At 32.9% G+C, this 23,454-nt stretch overlaps 1 protein-coding gene across 3 annotated transcripts in view; it reads right to left on the bottom strand.

Moving 5' to 3' along the window:
- Window positions 1-4,514: 4,514 nt before the first annotated feature.
- The window catches only part of LRP1B (LDL receptor related protein 1B), a 1,871,086-nt gene continuing 1,852,146 nt past the window's right edge, over window positions 4,515-23,454 (bottom strand). For 2 of the 3 annotated variants that reach the window (XM_053909154.1, XM_053909158.1), the window contains 5 exons: window positions 19,335-19,411; window positions 12,083-12,173; window positions 10,833-10,977; window positions 7,864-7,962; window positions 4,515-6,402 (listed from right to left, as the gene is read on the bottom strand). In XM_053909154.1, coding sequence (XP_053765129.1) covers window positions 6,262-6,402; window positions 7,864-7,962; window positions 10,833-10,977; window positions 12,083-12,173; window positions 19,335-19,411 — 553 coding nt within the window. In that variant the 3' untranslated portion in view covers window positions 4,515-6,261. The remainder of the gene's footprint in view (window positions 6,403-7,863; window positions 7,963-10,832; window positions 10,978-12,082; window positions 12,174-19,334; window positions 19,412-23,454) is intronic. The other variant, XM_053909157.1, reaches the window with a different exon arrangement.

Here is a 23,454-nt window from a genome sequence, read left to right as displayed (position 1 = left end):
GTCCCTAGGAATAATGAGTTTTAAAAGAGAAATACTAAATGTAAAAATAGTTGAAAATTTCCAAATAACAAAGAGAAGACAAAAAAATGTAAAAATACTAATTCAGTTAAATATTATGAAGATAAAACTGCAAACTATATCAAAGACTATGAAGGCAGGTTAGATTAAGAGAATCTAAGAATGCTAAACTTCTCATCTTAGAAGAAAAACAAAAAGACTTATTTTTAAACTTTGGATTAATTGTTAAATACTTTTAACTTTAAAAATATTCTAACAGTAAAACAAATAATAAATGAATAACTTTTAAATCAAGAGAGAAAAATAAAACCAAGCAATATAAAATCAACATAGAATAAACAGAAATTGAGGGGCACCTGTGTGGGTCAGTCTGTTAAGTGTCCAACTTTTGATTTCAGCTCAGGTCATGATCTCACAGTCTGTGAGATCAAGCCCTGTGTTAGGCTCTGTGGTGACAGTGCAGACAGACAGCTTGGAATTCTCAGTCTCTCTCTCTCTCTCTCTCTCTCAAAGTAAATAAATAAACATTTAAAAAAATAAAAATAGAAACTGAATAAAAATAAGTGATTAAATAAAAGCATGAGAAAGACATAAAACCAAATATTTCAATGTTAAATGTTATATTTTAAAAGTGGGATAGAAAATTTAAATTTATGCATGATCTACAACAAATCAAAATTCTTGAAAATGGTAACTGGTTATTTCTTGTGCTTTAACTTAGTGGTAATTTTTCTTTTTTTAATATTTATTTTCTAAATTTTTTTTTTACAATGGAATAAGCAATACAGGTTATGACAAAATAGTCAAAGAGGAATATTGGTTTCTTATACTGTCACTTTGGGGAGAAAAAGAAGCAAATGGAAAGAAATATGATTTTATATTTAGGAATAAGAAACTAGGGATTAGTTATCATTCTGGATAAGGGTACTGACTACTGAAATTATAATCCAGAGAAGCTAAACATAATTGAATTTTACATAAAATAGCAGAGCAGAGCCATCTTCACAATTAATTGGAGATCAAAGTCAGTGTGTGAAAATACGTGAGGTGGTTGTTGTTGTTGTATATTTATATAAATTTCCACAAAGATACCATTGATGCTAGCTGACTGCAGGGATGGAGGTTACTTCTGTTTGCAGTCTCATTGTCCAGTTTTTTCCTACCTATCTTTGTACATTATCCACTGAGAAATGTTTAGCTCATTAGTCAAGTCACTCTAAACCTAAACTTTGTATATATATTTTACATGTTTATTCTATTGTGAGAGAGAGTGAGACAGAGTGGGGGGTGGACAGAGTGGGAGAGAGAGAATCCCAAGGAGGCTCCATGCTGATAGCACAGAGACTGATGTGGGGCTCATCCCATGAATTGTGAGATCATGACCTGAGCTAAAATCAGGACTGAGCTTAACCAACTGAGCCACTCAAGTGCTTCTGTGTATTGCTTTTAAGTATCTCCATAAGCAGCCTTATATTCCAAACTCCTACATTATTTTTCTTGATTATATTTCACAGTTTATTCTGTGTGTGAAAAAATATTTTCTCACTCATACTTAAATTACCGATCTGAATAAGATGTCTCTGGTTTTCACTATGGACATTATCTTTTGAAAGCTTACAACAGTTTTATTATTGGTTTCCAAGCCACTATGGCATGAATAGTCTGGAAATCAATTGCATCAGGAGGCTCATACTTTATGTATTAAAACTGCAGAAGTTGTTACACTGAAAAATTATCTTGGAGTGAACGAATGAGTAAAGCGTCAGTACTGCATTGCTTAAGTTCACCGTTATCTTACAAACCCCAGCTAAAGGGGCAGACTATCCGTCAGAGACAATGAATACATTCTAAGCATAGAATTTATCAAATAGGCCATCTTTAGTACTAATTTTTCTTTTGATTTTTGATCACTTTGGATACAAAAAAAATGATATCACTAGAAACTATTTTTCAGAATAAATTACAGCCACTTAGGTGTAATATCTATACAGAAAATTTAAACCAAAGAACTTATTTCATTTCTTTTTTTTTTAGACTAGATACATGTACAGCACATTATGAAGTACATGTTCCTGGGCCCCTGGATATTATATTATCAAAAACTAAATGTTTTTCTGAATAAAACTACTTCTGTAGTTGTTAATTAACTTTATCTCTTCCTCGATGTGTTAGCTTTTTGGATATGTTAAGTTAGCAATGGAATTGGTAGCAGAAGTGGAAAATTAACTATTTTCTGGCTCTTTTTGTTTTTCTCACATTCAAAATACATAGAACAAAATCATTTTTTTTTTTTTTTGCTGTATTACCCAGTAGTCAGCTTCACAAAAAGTGCTTGAGTGTCTCCTTTTCTTATAAGTTATAATTTAAGGATTTCTATTTAAACAATGACTCTAATTTACATTAAATTATATCATCTAATATTGAGAAAATTTTTCATTAAATAAGCTGATGAGAATTGGAATGTGGCGTAAGATGAAAAATACAGCTTTCAAAAAGTGGTCAGTTAATATTTTGCTCAACTCTGCGGGATTCTTTGTCTCTTAATTTAAGTAAAACTGCATGAAAGAGTTGACTCTGTAAATAGTAGTAGTATTCTTAGAGAGGAATCAGATTTTATATCCAGAGTAGCTATGTGAAGATATGGACACAAGAAAGGATAAAGAAAAATAAGCAGTGTATTTTTTCTATTCCCTTCATCACATGTAGCAATTTTTCCTGTTAGGGTTTGGAAATTGTGGATATTTTGCATATTATAGTTCACTTATGGTAGCTATAACATACATTGAATATTGAACTTCATATATGAGTCATCATAAAAATAGAAAGTAACATTCCTACAAAAAAAGTACAAGCTTAAATCTCAACCTCAAGAACCAACAAAACAAGCATATAATCAAGCACAAAACAAAACAATCATAAATGACATTAAATGGCCACAAATAAAAGTTACATAAACTAAAATGGCCCAATTTACACAAAATTGTAAAAGTTTCCAAGTGAAAGTTTTGTCCCTTAGTGATTTTTTTTTTTTTAAATGTACAGGTACTTTACTAATACCAAATTTCTGTAACTCATACATCATAAGCATTAAAGACTTAAAAACTTGGGAGTGCCATTATTTTGATGCTGAGGGTTAGCTGTTACAGCTGAGACTTTTTTAATAGTGGAAGGCAGAACATAGCTCTAGATCATCTGTTCTAAATAAAAGTGCAGTTTTGTTCCTCAGGAGAAGTTTGGCAAAGTCTGTAGGCATTTTGGTTGTTGCAACTTTGGGTGGTACTAGTAGCATCTAATGGACAGAAGGCAGAGTCCTGCTAACTATCCAACCTTGTAAAGGACAACAGAGAATCAACTGGCCCCAAACATCAAGAGGTTTAAAACCCCTACTTTGGATGAATAATCATTTGGGTAGGAAGGAGAATTTACAATGAAGCACCCATTTTTAGAAAATATGTTCCATCAGAGCTCAAAGGTATATTTTAGGAAGCATTTTGGTGATGGCATTTATAAAGTATGGTCACTGTGGAGGAGAATTATACACCTGAATTTCTTGCATAAGAAACTTGAAACAGAAAGAGCTAGAGCTATATAAATAAATTTAAGTAGTTGAAAAAATATCTTTGTCCTGTAAGGACTGAAGGCAAAGTAACGGCAGAAAGAAAGACAATGAACTCTGATGCAGACTTGAATGAACTAACATGGGATGGTGAAGCATAATGTGGACATAACGACCTATGTAGATGGAATGTAGGGGTTAAAAAGTATCCTGAGCTCTCTCAACTGTGGCTTGCATCAATGTCCTAGTGAGAAAACAGGTCATTGTGCCAGATTCTGAGTGTTGGTTTGTTGGCTGTGTATCATATATGATTTGTTAGATGTTTATACCACTATTAATTGTATTAAGATCACTTCAGTCTATAGGTTCTGTTTCTTTCAAATAATAATTTCAGTTACATTTATAAAGCTCTGATACAAAAAGCCCCTTTAGATAATATAACTAACATAACTCAGTGATAGCTTCAGTAAATCAGACCCACCTATATGTACTTCTCCATTCCGATACTCCAGGTAGGCATAGCAGTAACCATTCAAACACAAAACAATGCCTAACTAGCATCTAATGGAATCTGAGTTTTGCACAAAGTACACTTTTTGAGAATGGGAAGGGCAGAAGAGTTTTGGCTTATTTCAATACAATTGTCACACTACTGGATAAAAAACCTACCTCTCTTTCTATTGCAATACAAGAGTCTGCAATAAGCAATGTAAGATGGAGGGGAAATATAAAGTAAGGAAAATGTTTCTGCTTCAAGAAGAGAGAAAATGCTTTCTCTGTTGTGCTTTTATAAGTGATGTAATGAAATCAATCCTACCCCAGAAAGTATGTTCTAAGGATGTAACGAAATTATGTCTCATGTTTACTGAAATAGTTTCCTAAGAATATTACACTGCACAAAGAAAGGACTTTTCTTTTAAAAATTACCCAACACAAGCACTTAAATATGTAGAATTTCATTTAAATAAGTCAGTCAACAATTTTTTATAAAGTATTTAACACTTCATTGTAGAAACATAGGCAAAATGACTATTATAACCAAAATGAAAAATACTGTTCAATTTAAAAAATGTACTTAAACAAGAACCTGAAAAAGTTTATGATATGCATAACATCGTTCAAGCAAAATTGCACTAGTATTACATAAATCAATAGTTTATAAAGGCCTCAATATGGCAAAGTTTAGAAATAGGTAGTATGCATGCACATAGTACAACAAAAAGTCTCTTTATAAAACAGCAGTTTTTTTTAATGCTTGTACAAAGGGATAAAGAGCAACCACAAACATATTTCATCTGTTAGGTTAATACATTATGACAGCTAAAAGTCAGTCATGTCTATCAGAGGAACAAAAAGCCCTCCATACCTTGTGAATAAATCTTTTGTGCCTTTAAAGATATCTGTATAAAAATGCTATCCTTTTTATACAACTTAAATAAATTGTACTTGTTTCAATCAAAATTTGAAAACAAATAAACCAAAGAGTGAATGGGGTCCATGTGTTTTGCATAAACCAAAGAAACCGGAGTACCAGAGTAACTGGTCAGCATTTCTACTCTCCACCTTTGAGTTGGGGTAGATAAGTTTTCTTCTATAACTTGGAAAGTCCTTTAAGAATACATTTTGAATAGGGCAAGTGATGGGTTAGCCATATCGTGTATTGAAAATATTTCCCAAGTACTCTACATGGCAATGGCTGTTTTGCCGTTCCTTTTGACCTAGCAAAGAGAATGCATTCACATAATTGAAATTCTGTCATCAATTTGTGTGCTTATATATTATTGTTCAGTGTTCTGTGTGGTAGGGGGTTGGGTTAATCTTCCACAAAATGCACATGACTGGGAAGAACTTCCTAAGGCATGCGTAGCCAATGCCCTGTTGTGCTCTCTGCTGGCTGTTGACCTCAGGACTGAGGGAGAACAAAAGGTCTTATCCCATAGCAGGTGTGGTCTTTCCGCTTCTGATTATATTTTTTGCTATGTTCTACCACCTAAATATAACTATTGTTTACAGGGTGTATATGTTTAGTATATCACATAGAGTACACTAAATTTTGGCAAATGTAGTCGTATGTATCCATGCACATTATTAATTTTATATGTTTTTAAAAGTTTTTCCTCAAAATTCTCATCTATCATGTGGCAATCTAAGGCTAATTTCAAAGCAGGTGATGCTGGACTTGTGAGGGCTGGATATTTTCAGCAGTCTGAATCAATCTAAATGGGCACAAAGAAGAGAGTTGACCATTCAATCATTCTTCCATCAATTTAAATGGAAAAATAAAATGACATTGTTTTACAGCTTCCAGATCATACAGTGAAAAAGTGCAGAGATTCTCTTTGTTGATTAAGTAGAACCAAAAAAGTTCATACAAAATAGATTGCTCATATTCACACTACAAAGGAATATGTTGTTTTTAATTTTAACAAATTCAAAGGTGAATCATATCAGCAGCATTGTTGTAAATTGTATTGTAGTGCAGTTCTTTTTCATAAAAATACCATACAAATGGTCAATCAACAGTCATCAGCAAAAAACAAAACCCAGAAAACTCAGAAAACAATTAACCAGGAAAAAGATAAAGAAAGAGGTAATGCTGATGCCAAAACAAGTAAAATACTATTGGAACATACAAAAGTCATCCTTATATTTTATACATTTATACAGCATATAAAAGGTATAGCTGATTATGCCACTGTCTCTCTTATCCCAATTTCTATTTTCTTTGGAAGCAGTTCTTTCCTTTCATCAACACTTCCTAAGGAGTTTCGACAGTTTTGCCCATCCATATATAATTTTGCATACACTGGATTGGAGTAATTTGTTGGCTGAAGGAGAGAAAAAAGAGATAAATACAACTTTATTATCAGTTTTGAACACATTAGTTATTTTCTAGGATATTTGTCTTTTAATGTTAACAACATTTATAGGAAATACATTTAATTTGCTAAATAGTAATTATATAAATGTAATTTAAATTCTGTTGACAGGCTTTAGTTGACTTCTGCATGGTGTCAGATTAAAACATAATTGTACGTTTTTCAGGTAACTTGGGAATCTAAGTGGAGCTTTGACATGATAGTAAAAGCCCAAGGATATCTTTGTGATAACAATATTCACTGAGACTTATTTAAAAGTGTAAAACATTAGACCAAATCATCTCATTTCCAGTCAATGTGTTTGTCCCCTTATTGCCATAGCAGCAGCAGGAAATATGTGTTTACAGAAAGTCATCTAATTGCTTGAGGCTTATAATTTTCCACTATGAAGTCAAAAATAGGAAACAAAGAAAATAACAGTAAAGTATATTGGTGGAATAGACTTTAAAATAAAGACAATATTTTTGCTTCAGACAACCTATATGTATTTATCACAGGAAGTATTTTGGATTCTTTCAAGGAATTGTGAAGTCCACAGTCTTCTTAATTTTCATAGATAGAGCGCTGTGAAGTGGAATTGAGACATGCAGAAGTGATCTCTTTCAGTTGAAAAACATGCAATGTTCAAGATTTTATGAGTTGAAACTTAACCCAAGAATTCATTGCCTAGTCTTTGTTTAGTTTTGTTTCGTCTTCCTAAAAGCAGAACACTAAATCTTAGTTACGAACAAGAAATATATAATCTTTGAGTCATGCGAATGAGACAAACATGATAAAGAATGAGAATGGACAACAGCTGATGGGAGAGAGGTTCAAGGGAGAACATATGTATCCCTAGGAATCTTGATACCCCTATTTTATCCCTCTTTCATCCACCATGCACCATGTAACTGTAGACTGAGTACCTTCCTCTAAAAACTTGTTACTCAATTAAAAAAAAAATGTTTAAGAAGGGTTTCATTAGACCATTTCTAATTTCTCAATATGACACCACATTTTGTAATATATTTTTATTTAATTGGATATCAAACTTGTATCCACTCAAGAAAACATCTTAATAGGAGGCAAATCAAATCAAACATGAATTTCAGTTTAAATTATTTAAATTTCTGACTAGAGATTTCTAAGAATAGCCAATACTCATTTTTATTGTTAAAGTGCTGTGACATTTTCAAAATCAGCAGAAGAGGTATTTCTACTTAATAGCTTGTCTAAAATGATAACATGTCTTATATATGATCTTGCATAGGCAAGACATAAAACATAAGTCCTGATTTTAATGCTGTTTTGAAACCTCTTGTTAATTAAAACTCAATTAAAGACAGCCCTTATCTAAGTCTAGCCATCATCTTTCATTGTGAGGGGTTCTGTGATGGAATGGATATGGAATAATGAACTTTCTTCTCTCACCCCAGCAGTAAGTGGTCCTTTCAAATCAGAGTTTAGGTAGATGGGCGGCGCTGTGTGTGGAAGCTTGAAAGCGCTGGACCCTCCCCCTATGTACCTGGCCTGTATGTAAACAGAGAATTTTAGTTTCTGATCTAATATCATGGAATGATTTTCATTAACATAAACTCATATTAAGTCATAAAAATAGTATAAAAAAATCATTAGCCCTGGGGCATGAACAGTGCATGCAGAGTAACTTTAATAGATTAAGAAAAAACAATATTGGATCTGTGCTTCACAAGTAGACATTTCTATTATGTGCAGCTTACTGATAGACATGCCATGCATCTAGAGACCTCCATTCATTTCTATTTATTTAACTTCATCCTTCCCAAATAAATTGTATCTTTGCTAACAGCTCTGTGAAGAAAACCACAAGCATCCCTCACTTAAAGTTTTGTCTCTTTGAAGAGTTTTGACAGTAGCCCATTCTTAAGACTTAAATCTCTGACTGCTTCTATTTGAAGATTCATCACCACTGTATATTTAAAAAAATTAAAAAATTAAAAATTTGGTATTTAAAAAAAATCTGTTTTGGAAATCTGACTTTCCAGATGGATTACTATTTATACTAGTTCACTGAGTCTTCATGCAAAAATACTGACTTTAGAGTTTTCTGGGTCTCAGGGCAGAATTAGCCAATCTGGTACACTCATATTCAGGATAGAGTATTCATTAGTGGCCCAAAATGGGGAAAAGTACTGGATGAAAAGTTGAAGAGCATACAAATATTAATGAATATACATACTCTAAAGTACGTTAAAGGTGAATTGAAAAAAAATTAACTATCAACTCTTAACATTGAATAATCACAAAGTTTGGAGAAGGGCAAGGGTCTCAGAGAAAGATTTTAAGTATAAAATTAGGTCAATATTGCCTCTTTATTTTCCTCTATAAAGATCTCATTTTTATAAAAATATTGAAAATAAGTAAGATTTGAGATGAATTAGTAAATACTAATTTCACTTTTTTTTGTAATTTTCAAACTATTCTCTAATTGCCTCCATAGGCAAATCTTTTTATTAACTTTATTTACTATTTCAGTTATTTTGATTAGAAGGTATGATTGAAATATAAATTTTATCCATTTTGAAAATAATGAAAATGACTGTTCTATAAAATCGTCTTTATGTGTTACACAATTTTTATGGGATCACGTCATGACTCTACCAAACCACTGTGACACAGCAAATACTCTATGAAAAACATTTGATCATTAAGGTTGCTTTGGTGTGGCCTTCTGCTTTCCAAAAGTGTTTATACCTAATAGGACTAGCTGTGTTTATTGCAGTTACTTCTTAGGCAACAACTCATATTTACGTTTCAAAAATCAGAAGCTAACTAGACTCAGCCATTTAAGTCGCATTAAGGTAATTTTGGTCAATCAGTCAGCAAATTGGTAAATAAATATTTAGTGTAAATAAATATTTACTGAGTGTTATGTGCAAAGTACATTAAAAGTATATTTGAGGGGCACTGAAGCATAGTTTTTATCTTCCTAGAGTAAATGTGGAAAAATTTTTAAATGGAGTACTGAAAAGCTATTTTCTTTATCCAAAATTTACCTAATTCTATCACCAGAAATAAAAATTATGGGGAAAATGAGAACTCTCCTTCTTATGAAAACTACATAAAGTAGGTCCTTATCAGTTAATATTATACTTAAACTGTACTTTTTTCCTAAGAAAAATTCAAAGAATATGAGAATTCTATTATTTAAGATGTCTTTCTTCTTCATAGAAAAAGTATCAAATTCTAATGTGCATAAAGTATATAGACTTTTAATTTTAAGTAGAAAACACTGACACTTAGGTTTCCAGGATTTATTTCACGATTTAAAATGTAGGAGTTAGTTAATGAATTAATAATTAATGTAAATTTATTTCTAATTAGGAAAAAAATCACTACAATAGCCTCTGATAGTGTAAAAATTTATACATGCAATAATAATTGATTCCTTTTCAGAGAAACAAATGTTTTTCAGGCTTAGAGAGTGTGGCCATAGATTCAGAACTAGCTTGAATGAATGAGACGGTAATTCAACATCTTTGGGAACAGCTCTTGCTATGAGTGCAAAACCATTTGGACATAGATTGTTCAATTTGATTATTTACAATATAAAGATACCTTTTGGACAAAGCACTTGTAAAATATCAGAAAATAAATAAGTATCCAATAAATGAATGAATAAGCTAAGGAAAATCATTCTATAATAAGCAAAATGATGCTCTTAATTCATAATAAAATATTCTATAATTATCATGCAAAATATGAAGATAATACAGCATAGTGAATCTTAGCAAGTTTACTTTATCTGGAGAATTGCATCATTTATCTATTTCTCTTAAAAAGTGCTAATCTGAGCATACAATAACAGAAACTTTACCCAAAAAAGGCAGATTTTTAGACTATGTGTATCACAACATTACCCAAATTAATAGGAGGGCTATTCTAGTGCATAGAAAAAATATTTTTGAAAAGTAATTTGATTACAAGGAAATTCAAGGACACAGCTTAGTTGAATCAATGAAGCACTACTGGAAATAAAATACTTATTGTGACAATGAAGTACTGCACTCTTCTTATTATTAAAAAATCAGACAGTATTTTTCTACTACGCTGTATATACAGATGTGCTAGCATCTCAACATATTTGAATAAGACATTATTTTAAGTAAATTATACTTATATAAATGAAATGAATGAATAAATACATATTTTCCAAAACATGTTATCTTAACTTCATGCTTCAGGTGAATGCAGTCCTTAATTTTATTTTTTCTTTAAAAGAGACTATAACATTCAATGCATCCTAAAGTTCTTTACTATAACTTCAGATAAAAGAAATGCTGATAAAATTAAGGACTGTATTACAGATAAGCAACTCAAGAATGTTAATGCTTACTGTCCACCGTCTTAAAACATATTACCTTTGTTGCATCTACCATAAACCCAGGATCTAAAAGACCTCCATCGTTGTGATCATGATCCACCTCATACATGTTATAAGATGGATTGCCAATTTCTACATTGATTCCTCCATTGATAATAGGCTGTCTTCTAATAGTTTTTGTCCTAGAATATGTGAACATTAATGTAAGTTGTCTCAGTATTACGATCATGATACATAAAACTATCATATTTGTAGGTTTACTGTCTTATTTTAATATAAATCACAGAAAGTTAATAAATAAAGTGCAGTTAAATGATATTTTCAAGTCATGGAAGGACAAAAAAATGTCTAAATGTGATTAAGTTTTTTCCCAAAAGTAGACTTAACAATAAAAAATGCACTTGGAACATATTCCTCCTAAATAGCTAATACATTAGTTGAAATTGAATATTCACTAGTTAATAATTAAAAAAATTTAATGTTTACTTATTTTTGAGAGAGAGAGAGACAGAACACGAGTGGGGGAGGGGCAGAGAGCGAGAGAGACACAGAATCAGAAGCAGACTCCAGGCTCTGAGCTGTCAGCACAGAACCCAGTGCAGGGCTCAAACTCAGGAGTTGTGAGATCAAGACCTGAGCTGAAGTTGGATGTTCAACCAACTGAGCCATCCAGGGGCCCTCTTAATAATTTTTTAAATTAAATTTTACCCTTTATTTCTGAAAACCATGACTAACAAATAGTGATAAAGAATCTTTGAAATAGATTGTTTTCAATACCCAGGTCATCCTTGGTTCTGGATAATAACTCTATAGACAACCTACTGCTTCCAGATCTTTATAATTGCCTATTCAAATAATGGAAAAATTATACTTCCAGGAATATATAAAATAAATACAGAATTTGTGAATTTAATGCACAATTTGTGATATACAACACATATTCAGTATCATTGTATTGACATTACTAATCCTACACATTAAGATAATAGGATACACTTCAGAGACTCTTGATGTTTCATGGAAAAACTACCACAAATGTAAAATTCTACTGAAATTTTAATTAATATGTCCCCTTGTTAGTTTTGTTAGAATATATAAATGGAGCCATTCCATCAACATAACAAGGGAGAAGAGCTGTCTGAATTTTACTCACGATAAAATGGTTTGAAAACAAGATTTTGCAGTTGGAATAACTAATGTTTTTAAGAATTAAAAGGAAAACATTCCTACATTTCTGTAACTGTGTGTGTAATTTATTTACTGACTGTCTAAATGATTGAATCTTACCTTCTTTTTCTTTTACAAAGCACTAAACCAATTACTAAGGTTGTTATCAAAGTCACCAGGAGGACAAGAGGCACAATGATGGCAATGCTTCCTATTAAAAAAAAAAAAAAAATGAATAGGAGAACACATAAATAAAGTGAATTAAAGATTTATATAACTGAACACCTTATTACACTAAATCATTTGACCACTGATGTAATGAAAGTAAAGCTCAGGCCAAACATCTATATTCCTAGTTCATAACTATGTTAGTGAAAAATCACTCTTGTATTAAATACTGATTTGCTGGAAATGTTTCTTTAGATATCTTTCATTTATGTGTTGCTGTTAAATACCTTGAGGTTTAGAAATACTGTTATCTTTGTCAGGCAGAGTCTGATTCTCACTATACACATTTACTTGCAATGATAGAAGTAAATACATGCTGGTAACTTCTTGTAAATCAGTGGTGACTGAACACAAATTTATACAATTCCACTGGCCATAATCCCATCTTTACTGTTGTTCCTTTAGCTATAAATACTATCTCTCAATGAGTACATGTGCCTAGTGTATCTAGGCATCTGATGGCAGCCTAGTCAAATGGAAGGTCATCAGCATTGGATTCAGATGGACATAGGCTTAAATATCAGTTTCACAACATAGATTGAGACCTTGGATAGGTTATTTAAAACTTGAGGCTCATGCTCCTCACCAATAAAACAGACAAGAAGACCTACTACACAGGCCTGTTAGCTTGATTCAACAAAATGCGGGGCGGGGGGGGGGGGGGGGCGTGGAGAGGAAGAGCAAAAGGGATTGTTTTCTTAGGTTCTAGCCCCAGAATAGTTTCAGCAAAGTAGATCTGAGAAGTTGGTTTTGTTATAAATGTCCATTTTCACCTTTTTTCCCCCATGTATTTTAAAAAATGATCTTAGGTTCTATCACCTATCTTCAAAATGGAATAAAATATCTATGGAATAGATCTTCAAGAGTGGTCAGAGCAACTGGGTCTTAGTTTTTATGCATCTGAACATAGGGGAGAAACAAAATTGAGAACCTCTGCCCTCCTTTTCTAGCTTGGCAACAATAGCAACCTTTTTCTCCCACCCCCCTCCCACCAAGAGAGGGAGGAGACAATACCCCTTTGCTGATAACATGATCCATAGGAAGACACACCTATAGTTATGTAACTTATGCAGGAAGAAACTTGAATGTGAGGTTTGCTTAATAACAGGAGTATGAAGTTGCTCTATCAAGCACCTAATGTTAACTTTTCCAACAAATATCTTGAGACAAAGGCTTTGTCTATTTAGAATAGCATCTGGTTGATTCAGTAGAGTCATGTGGAAACAAAAACAAATGAAACCCCAAACTAATTGAAATTTAATGCGGGGATCTCGAATGGCTCAAGAATGAAACATTAGGAATTATTAAATATATTAATCTCCCTCTGCACATACATGTGCATGTAAAATACTGTGGCAGAAATGAATGGTAATGTTTAGCACAATAAGCAGCTGCTTAGGGACAATAAAACAGTAAGATCAGTTTTGATAACTCTAGACAGAAGATATCTATGTGAAAAATAGTCCATCCTGGAGATCGCTTACCAAGATACCAGAAAGTCTTTATTAAGGAAATCTCATGTGTAACATAATCCAATTTGGAACTTTAAACATCATTTGTTTAAAATAACCAAATAACTACATCTTCCATGCAAGAAAAAAAATATGACTTGCCTTATGTAGTCTGTTCCTAAAGTGTAAAATTCATTTTATTATTTCATATTCTTACCAAACTATACTACTTAGTGAGTTTGGTATTATATTACCATCTTGGTTTTGGGAAAGTGAACTTTATATGAATGCGTAATTTATTAGTAATTAATGAAAGTAGAGAATCTGGCACCTTGGATAGTAATTAACATTTATTCACAAGTTTTAAATACCAGTGAACAGCTTGGTCTCTTCATAAACTCTGACTTCAACTGACTGATCATGACTTTATAAATATCCTTACTTCATTATCCTTCTTTTTTGTTTTTTGCTAAAATATCTGGTAAATTGGTAGATGTTAAATACTTACCAATCCTGGTTTTAAGGTACATAAAGTTACTTCCCCTCACTGCAATTGCATATTATTATAAAATGTATTTGTTGTATATAGTTTAATTCCCATATAAGGTAGATATGCTGTTATATATACATGCTCAAAAACTTACCAACCTTTTTCTTTTTCTTTCTCCCATCACAGATGGCAGTTCCAGTTGCTTACACTGCAGCACTCTGTTTAAGAGTCTAGACTTCTAAAGTTTATACAACCAATTAAGGTAACTGCAATAATGCTTAGTGTAGCCAATAACTAATTCAGGGTGGCAGTTGGGCAAGTTTTAAAAATTTGGTTTCATAAAATTTTATATTGAAGGGAATCATTGTCAACAACATATACTTTTAGAATTATAAGACAGATATTTATCAAAGTAATTTTTTTTCCAAAGTAAAATATATAGAAGTAAATATATTGTAACATATATCAATCAAGGTCTTTTGCAGATGATTTTTTTAGCAGTAAGTTATTGGTGGATTGTTCTAAACTGATTTTTTTTTAAAAAGCACATTCTGTACTTATTAAAGATGGAGATGATATCTCAACATCTCAATAACCTTCTCACATAGAACAAACCTTCCTTTGCAACACTGTTCTGAAGCCTCTTTAGGTAACACCTCCCCATTAGAAAGGACTATATTATCAAATTGTTCTATTGAAGAGACCTTCTCCTGGGGAGAGTAAGGATAGCACAGCAGTTGAGAGAATAGACTCCGGAGCCAGGCTATCTTTGTCTAAACCTCAGATTAGCAATATATCCTTTGGCAAATTAGTTATCTTTGTCTCAGTTCACACATCCATAAAATGAGTGTCATCATCAATATTACGTCATAGTAATGTAAATAGGATTGACCATCATACAGGAAGTATGACACACATGTTTATTAAATAATTAAAAATATGTGTTGCCACTCTGCTTGAGTTGGGGAAGGTGGTGAGTTCACTTTGGGACATGTTGAGTTTGAGATTCCCATGGAATACAGATGATACAGACATTGCCATGGATATAGACATGGATATTGCAATTGTGCAGTGGGATCTATGTCTCGAACTCAGGAGACAAACCAGGATTGAGAACAGAAATGTAGGGGTAGTCAACATAGAGTTGGTAAGTGAGGTTGAGGAATTATGAATCACCGTGGAGGGTGTGTATAGTGGGAAGTGGAGAATGAGTTATCCAGAAGAAATAGAGAAAGAGTATCTCACAAAGAAGACAGAATTGCTTCAAGAGAGGTAAGAAGGGAGCCAGAATAATTCAGTGTCCTGGAAGTCAGAGGAAAAGGACCTTTTGTTTATTGGTAGAAAGGTATAAATATTAAACATATCATTACAGTTGACCTCTTTTGACTTGTTGCTATATATTCTGCTTTTAAATGGATGTTTACACATATCCATAAATGTGAAAGTGGATATGTTTTTGTGAGTAGGATATTTTCTCTTTGGCACTGGGATAAACTAATATTAACAGTCATAAAGAAAATATCTTCCCTTTGTATCACTGTCCCTCTTGTCCCCTTGATGCCAGCACACTGGTCTTTCAATCCCTTGGACGTCTTTAACTCTTTCCTGTTCCAGGGTTTTTGTACCTCCTGCCCTTGTGTTTGAAATAGCCTCTTAGCCTCTTCTCTTTTTAATCCTTCAAATCTCAGTTTACATACCATCACCTCAGAGAAATCACTCCTGACCTCAGTTCTCCTCTGCCATTCTCTATTTTTGCTTCACTTTTGCTTCCTTCACAGGACCAACAAAAACTTACAATTATCTTATAAATCTGCATGCTCACTTGTTTGCTTCCTTGTTTTATTGCTGTTTACCTTTCTAGAACCTCAGTTTCACAGAAGAGGCAGTCTGTCTCACTCACTGACTTGTGGCTGGGATCTAATTCAGTACTTGACACTTAGTTGAGGCTTGATAAATATGCCTTGGGAGAATTAGGACAAAGCCATTATTTTGTTGCATTTTTCAGTTATCTCTCTAAATTTACAAAGTTTTGGGTCCTTGGTATAGCATAATTTTTTTTTTTTCTATTTTGAAACAGGATGGTATAAAAGAGATAAGGGCGAGATAGGAAAAAAGGAAACACAGACCCCTAACAGATATCACTTCTCTGTTGTCACTGTATTAAAATACAGCATCTGAATATTACTGCCTCATAAATGCTGAGTATATTTTTATCCTCCTTAATTTTAGCAAATATGAACAGCATGATTCAAACATTGAGCATTCACTCCCTTAAAACCTTAGGTAAAATTGAAATAGAAGTATACAAGGAATATTTTATCATGTTTAATTTTAAACTCTTCAAAACAACTTCAGAAGAGTCAGACTAGCTTTTTTAAGTGGAACCTCAGCAGAATATTCTAGGATAATAGATCTGTTTAATTCCACAGGCTGATTTTTAGAATCTTTAAACAGCAACAGCCAGAAAACATCAGTATGACTACTCCAAGATGATTAAGAAATCTGTGCATCAATTGGAAAGGTGAATCTCCTTGCCAGTTGACAGTCATCAGGCCAACAGAAGCCGTGTATTCTTTATTATTCCAAGGTCTGATAGTTAAGGAATGCTTCACTCTTAGTGGAAATACAGATCTGAAAACACACTGCTAAAGTATCTATCTTTTCCTATTGGGTGGATGACTTCTCTCCAAGTTTGGGGAACATTTGACAACCATTCAAAACCACAGGGCTTTAACAGAGAATAAAAATAATCCTCTTACCTCAGGTGGGATCAGTTTACTTTTTTTCCTTCTTCCAGAGTTATTGAGGCAAGTTTCGCTAAGCATAAATGTCTGATGATAAGTACCTTTTAATAGTGTCATTATGTGGTCAACTTTGCTCAAATTTAGGAAAATTTGACATTTACAGAGCTAATAGCCCTTTCAATGTGCATTGATACTTCTATTAAATTTAACGACTTTAAATCAGTGATGGAAGGAAGAACGTTAGAATCTTTGGAAAAAGGGCTACAAATACTTGCAACTTCTTCTTTTTGATAGTCCCTTCTCAGAACTGTTGCATGCAATGAAAGGCATCAGCCTTATAAGGGAGCTTTATGGCCATGCAAATAATTGGAGGTAGCACCCTCCAATAAAAACATCTGGCATTCCCTCCTCCAATCCACCTTCCAAACACCAAGCTTTCCCTTGTGGATGGAACTTATGCCAAATTAAAAAAATTCAATTGACATACTACTTTGTTTCCTTCTTTCTTTTCAGAGTTTATCAATAAAGTTGTTTTTTACTCTGTTAAGGCTATGTATCTCATTTATCTAACTGAGAAATCACCATAAACAAAAGGTTAAAATAACTTGTCTTCAAAATTCTCAACTTATAAATTGAGTGTGTTCTATAGGTTAGTAGCTCGAAATGTACTTTTTGCTAAAAAACAATGCTATTAATGATTGCTGAGTTTTGTAACTGGTTTACAAAATCATATATAAATTAGTATGGCTCCAGAACTATTATTTGTAATATGGGTATAAGCCCTACATCCTGGGAAGAGAGAAAAGGAAGTATTTCTTTCCCTCTCCTTTTTCAATATCAAATTAGGCAAGGCATATTCATGTCCTCTACTAACTTTTATGAACCAGTTTCTCAAATTCCAGTACTCTATTCCTACAGTAATGTCCCCATAGATTTCTTAATGCCCTGACCTTCCCTTTCTCTTCCCTTCTCCTTCTTTCTTTTCCTTTCCCTTTCCCTCCTTTCCTTTCCCTAAGGAGAACACACAAATTCCAGGGTAAACCCCTAATAATACTATATGACCAATGATTACTCATCTCTGCAAATTCAAATATTCATGTCTAGGCTATTTATTCTAGACCTATTTGACATTTTTCAAAGATGCTCATGTCTATTTGACCAAATTAATTTCTAAATGGTGGAAATTTGGACAGTTTTGCTTAGAGAATTTCAAGCAGTGATAGAGAAACTATCTGGGGGCAGTTGGAACAAACAAGTAGATCAGCAAACACTAGGATCCTACATCTAGGATATAAAAATTGCATACTTTTGCCTCTGGTAGTTCCTTGCCTTTTTTACAAACTCCATAGTATGTTTTTTGTTTTCAAGAAAGTTTTTTCAGGGGTACCTGGGTGGCTCAGTCAGTTAAGTGTCTGACTTGGGCCTGGGTCACGATCTCATGGTTTGTGGATTCAAGCCCCGCGTCGGGCTCTGTGCTGACAGCTCAGAGCATGGAGGATGCTTTGGATTCTGTGTCTCCCTCTCTCTCTGCCCCTCCCCTCCTCATGCTTTGTCTCTCTCTATCTCTGAAGAATAAATAAACGTTGAAAAAAATTTAAAAAAAAATGAAGTTTTTTTTTTCACCAGCAGTGACGGACTAGAGACAAAAATGCTGAAGTAAGCATTTGTCAATCAGGGATATAATTTTTCTTCTTCAAGAATATATTTACCCACTTGATAGATATTACATATTTCAAAAGTGCTTCACTCATAATAAAATTAGTGACAATATGTGTAAATTGGGAAACTTTCATTTTGAAAATTTTCATAAAATTGTTTAAAGTTGTTAAAAATACATGCGTAGACACACAAATGATGATGTAGATGGACTTTCATATCAGTGACCTGCCCTAAGACTATAACTGCACAAAAAAAGGATTTGAAAAATGTTAAACTACATTTTAATACACTTCAAAACCAATACTTTAAAGATAAGCAATAAATCAACCCATGATCCTTATTAAGATTTTCTTGTTAATATACTTTTCTTTAAGACTCACCAGTCACGTATGCTCTCCAAAAACATACTGAAATGCATTTCAAGAAAATATAATTTGCTCTAATTAAAACATGGAATTGCTTTTTTTTTCCTGGAGCATTCTCATATCCACTGTGATATTTGAAGCCTTAGTACACTGACGTTTCCCATTTCCCAAGAAAAACTTATGCTAGGTTTGCAGATGTGCATTCTGAAACCTGCCAAAGTTTGAACTCTTTCTACCTGAAAGAACACGTAAATGCTGGATCTTGTCACCATGTGAGCTCAGTGCTCTATCCTTCCCAAAACACCTGGATTGCAATATATCTCCTGAAAAATTCCTTGAAGGAGAAATTCCAAGACTCAAGTCCCCCAGTAATGGCATAAGAGAATGATTTCTGTACCATGTAGAACATTCACCATGTTAAGCTGAGGAACTTACTTGTGTTAATATTATCAGACTTGCTGCTCTTTGGGGCTGGTCTCTCACATTGTGTGCCTGACCAGTTGGTGGAGCATCTAGAAAAATAAAAAAAATAAAAAAAGAAGAAGAAGAAAAATTGGTTCATAACAAAACTCACAAGTCTGCTAATGTACTAACTTCCAACAAAATGAACTAGAGAAGCCAGCCATCACAGATTCGTAAATACTAGGTCGAGATTTCTGCTAATGTCCTGTGTATTGCCAATATGCTGAGGGTAACTTCAACTGTACTTCACTTGTTGAAATACTTTAAAAATTTTAGGTTTATAGTCATTTTTCTTTATGTCAAATCATCAATTTAGCATATTTTATAGAAAAACTGAAATCTTAAGAATTGGGAATTCATTTAAAAAGTACCGAAAATTATAAGTAACCACCATAAAAACTGAGTTTGCCCTTCAAGCAAATCCATCTTTATTAAGTTTCTGGGATTTTTTTTTTTTTTTTCTGGCTTGCTCTATGTCCAAAGTGTAACTAAACACAAAACAGCAAATGGTCATCTGTCTCAGTTCAAGCTACATAATTTTTACTTTTCTAATCACGGATAGGGAAATAACAGTGTTTTCCCACTTAAAATCAGACTCCTATTAGTATGGAAACAAGAGAATGTGCCCAGGATTTTCATGGGAGAAGTTGTCTTCCCATTTCCCCTTAGAGGTACCATGACTCTGTGATAAGAGTACAGCAGAGGATGAAAATAATAGATCTGATTAAAATCCTTTACTTAAACATAAATCACAGCCATATAATTAGCTGGTTGCATCAAAATAAATGCTGGAATGGATTTAGCTATGTTTAAATAATGCCTATTGGCTAACACAAGATGCCTCTGTGCATCTGTCAGAGGAAATCCACAGAGAAACCATTTAATTGGCTTCAGTTCTTACCTAAAATGACTGTCAAATACTACCATATTAAGAATAGTTGCACACAATAAAAGAACAGCTTCCAGAACCATTCCAAGTAGATCTTTCTGGGCATGGTGGCCAGACTAAATAACTGCAATTTCAAGGTTTCTGCCAATTCTGTCATAGCCAAGTCAGATAGCTGAAGCTGTTTTTGGAACTAGGCTTCAATGATGCCATGTGAGTTATCTGGGATATTTATGAAGAAAGTATTGGCTCTCCTAAAACATGGGAAAAATCTCATAAAATCATTACTAAAAAATTCAAATTGTGAAAAAAATTTGTTTCATTAAAACATCAATGCCAGCATAATTGACGATAATGTTACAACTCAAGAATATAGTTATTTGATTAATAATGATATTGTAAAAGTATGAGTATGGAGTATGGTTTAAATGAAAAATAATATATTAGTATTAGGTCATCATTCATGCATCATCTTACCTTTTTGTTTACATTCTTTATAAAAAGCTTACATACATATTTCCTGTACACATTTACTATATACCATAATGCAATAAATCATTAAAATAGATAAATAAGGTTTAGGGCCAGGTCAATGACTGTCTACATTCCTGAATTGAGGTAATGGAATGAGCGCCTTTTCACGTAATTATAATAAAGTGAACAATGAATAAAGCTGTTGATTTTTAAAAATCATTTATTTTCCTCTTCAGTTGTGGTTTTGCAGATGAATGACCTAGAAAATTATTCCAATTCTTTACAGTTTTTAATTCTTGACACAACCCACAGATAATTTGGAATAAGGTGTTTAGAATGAATTTGTAAACACATCAGAATGAATTCTCATCACTGCAAAAAAAATTTTTTTTTAATGTAACTTTACGTTTGTCAAATCTTCCTGAAGATGCTTCATACTCCAATGGGGGGGGGGGGTGGGGTGGGGAGAAAACCAATACCAATTGCTTAATAATTTCATTATATAGCTGATGTATAAAAGGTTATTTTTGCCCAATTACATTGAATTACAAATTAAAATATAAAAATTTGCTCTTTACATTACCTCTTTTGGTAACTAAGCTGAACCAAAAGAAAACAAACCTAAATCAGGGCTGATGTTAAATAAGAGGAATGACCTGAGATATATTTTGTTATGTTACGATATATATCTTTGTTATGATAAGAACCTCTGGGCTCATCATTACACTGAGATGCTTGGAAGTTAAAAAAAAAAAAAAAAAAGGAATTGCTCAGGAATGGAAGGATTAAATACTAATTGACCAGACTGTGTTCTGATATGAACGTCATGTATTTCAAGTACTTTAGGAAGTTATGAAAAATATCCCTTTAGAACTCCAAAGGAGTAAAGAGAGATTTTTAAACAAGATAAATATAGTGTGATTCTTAATTCTAAACTGAAATCATTTAGGTAGGACAGGTGGTATTTGTTAACAGTATTGATTAATTACCTATTTTATCCATAGCTTGGAATCCAGTAATTATTATGGATAAAAGAAATCACCTGCTCATGGTAATAAAGCTTTTCTGTTTTAAACTATGGAAGCACGATTAAATTCCTAATCTTCAGGGAATATTTTACTTATTACATACTGGAAATAACTCTCAGAGACTGTGCTGGAGAAATAATTAATTTTAACTGTTATACATCTTAATCAGATGATGATCACCTTGCAATTTTCCCTATACTCCTTATAAAACAATGTTTTATGGCCAAAGATAAAATATGTTCTACTGTTCTACATTTGTTCCCATTTCAAAAAATAATCTCTTTTGAGATATTACATAGAAATCATTACTCTTGTTGCCTACATTACACAATGACTATTTAAGGCATTTGCTGCTCCACGAGTTCTTCTTCCAGTGGTTGATTTAAGACCAAGTATTTTTACCATCTTTACAGAAATTCATAAATCTTCATACTGTGAGCAGACTACAATAATCAAAGCCATTAATGGCAGAGCATTTAGGAATCGGAATGTCTGAGGATCATCAAAATTTCCTGTCCAATTCCTCACTGAATGATTTGCATTATCATGCTGACTATAATATCTTTGGCATCTTTTTTTCATTTTTCCTCAAGCAAAATCCACAGTCCATGTCCTGGTCATCTTTAATCTATACTGTTGCAATCCACTGCTCCCTGCTAATCATTCTCAGACAATTGTATTCAAGTTAGTCCTTCATGGCCCTCCCTATATAATATATATCTACATCTATATCTATATCTATCTAGATAGATATCTATATATCGATAGATATCGATATCTATCTAGATAGATATATAGATATAGATGTAGATAGATGTAGATTATAATCTATAGATTATATGTAGATATCTATATCTATATCTATATCTATATCTATATCTATATCTATATCTATATATTTCTTACCAGCACAAACGCCTGTATATTGTATATCATTCCTTTACACTTATTCTATAATTGTTTCCTACTATCCTTAACCTTAGGACAATAAAAATTAGCTTCCTTTTCTTGTGTTTGTCTCCATGGTGGTCTGAATTATTTAACTATTTAAACACTTTGGTGAATTAAAAAAAATTAATGCTTATTTATTTTTGAGACAGAGACAGATCATGAGTGGGGGAGGCGTAGAGAGAGAGAGGGAGACACAGAATCCAAAGCAGCCTTCAGGCTCTAAGCTGTTAGCACAGAGCCTGACACAGGGCTCGAACTCACAAGCCGTAAGATCATGACATGAGCTGAAGATGGATGCTTAACTGACTGAGCCATCACTGACACTTTGGCAAATTTTAACTAGTATTGTTGGGACATGGATATAGAGAAGAAGGTAGAGAGAGATTTATTTAAACTATCATTTATCCTTCTTTCTTCACAACATCATATAAAGATATTACTCCTGGAAGTTTTTAATCTTTTTATTTTTTTGCATTGTGATAAGTGTACTCTTCGATCCCAATCCCCTATTTCCTCTATCCGCTTACCTACCTCCCCTGTGGTAATCATCAGTTTGTTCTCTATAGTTAAGGGCCTGTTTCTTGGTTTGTCTCTTTCTCTCCTTTTTTCCTTTGCTCATCTGTTTTTTTCTTAAATTTCCCATATGAATGAGATGATACTGTATTTGTCTTTCTCTGATCCTCTTCTCTTAGCATTATACTCTGTATTTCTATTTTGTTGCAAATGGCAAGATTCTTTTTTATGGCTCCTAACA

Source organism: Panthera pardus, unplaced genomic scaffold (genome assembly GCF_024362965.1).
Source record: "Panthera pardus isolate Hobbes unplaced genomic scaffold, ASM2436296v1 HiC_scaffold_10, whole genome shotgun sequence".
Classification (NCBI taxonomy): Eukaryota; Metazoa; Chordata; class Mammalia; order Carnivora; family Felidae; genus Panthera; species Panthera pardus.
Note: the sequence above shows the minus strand (reverse complement) of the source record. Positions and strands in the feature narration are given on the sequence as shown.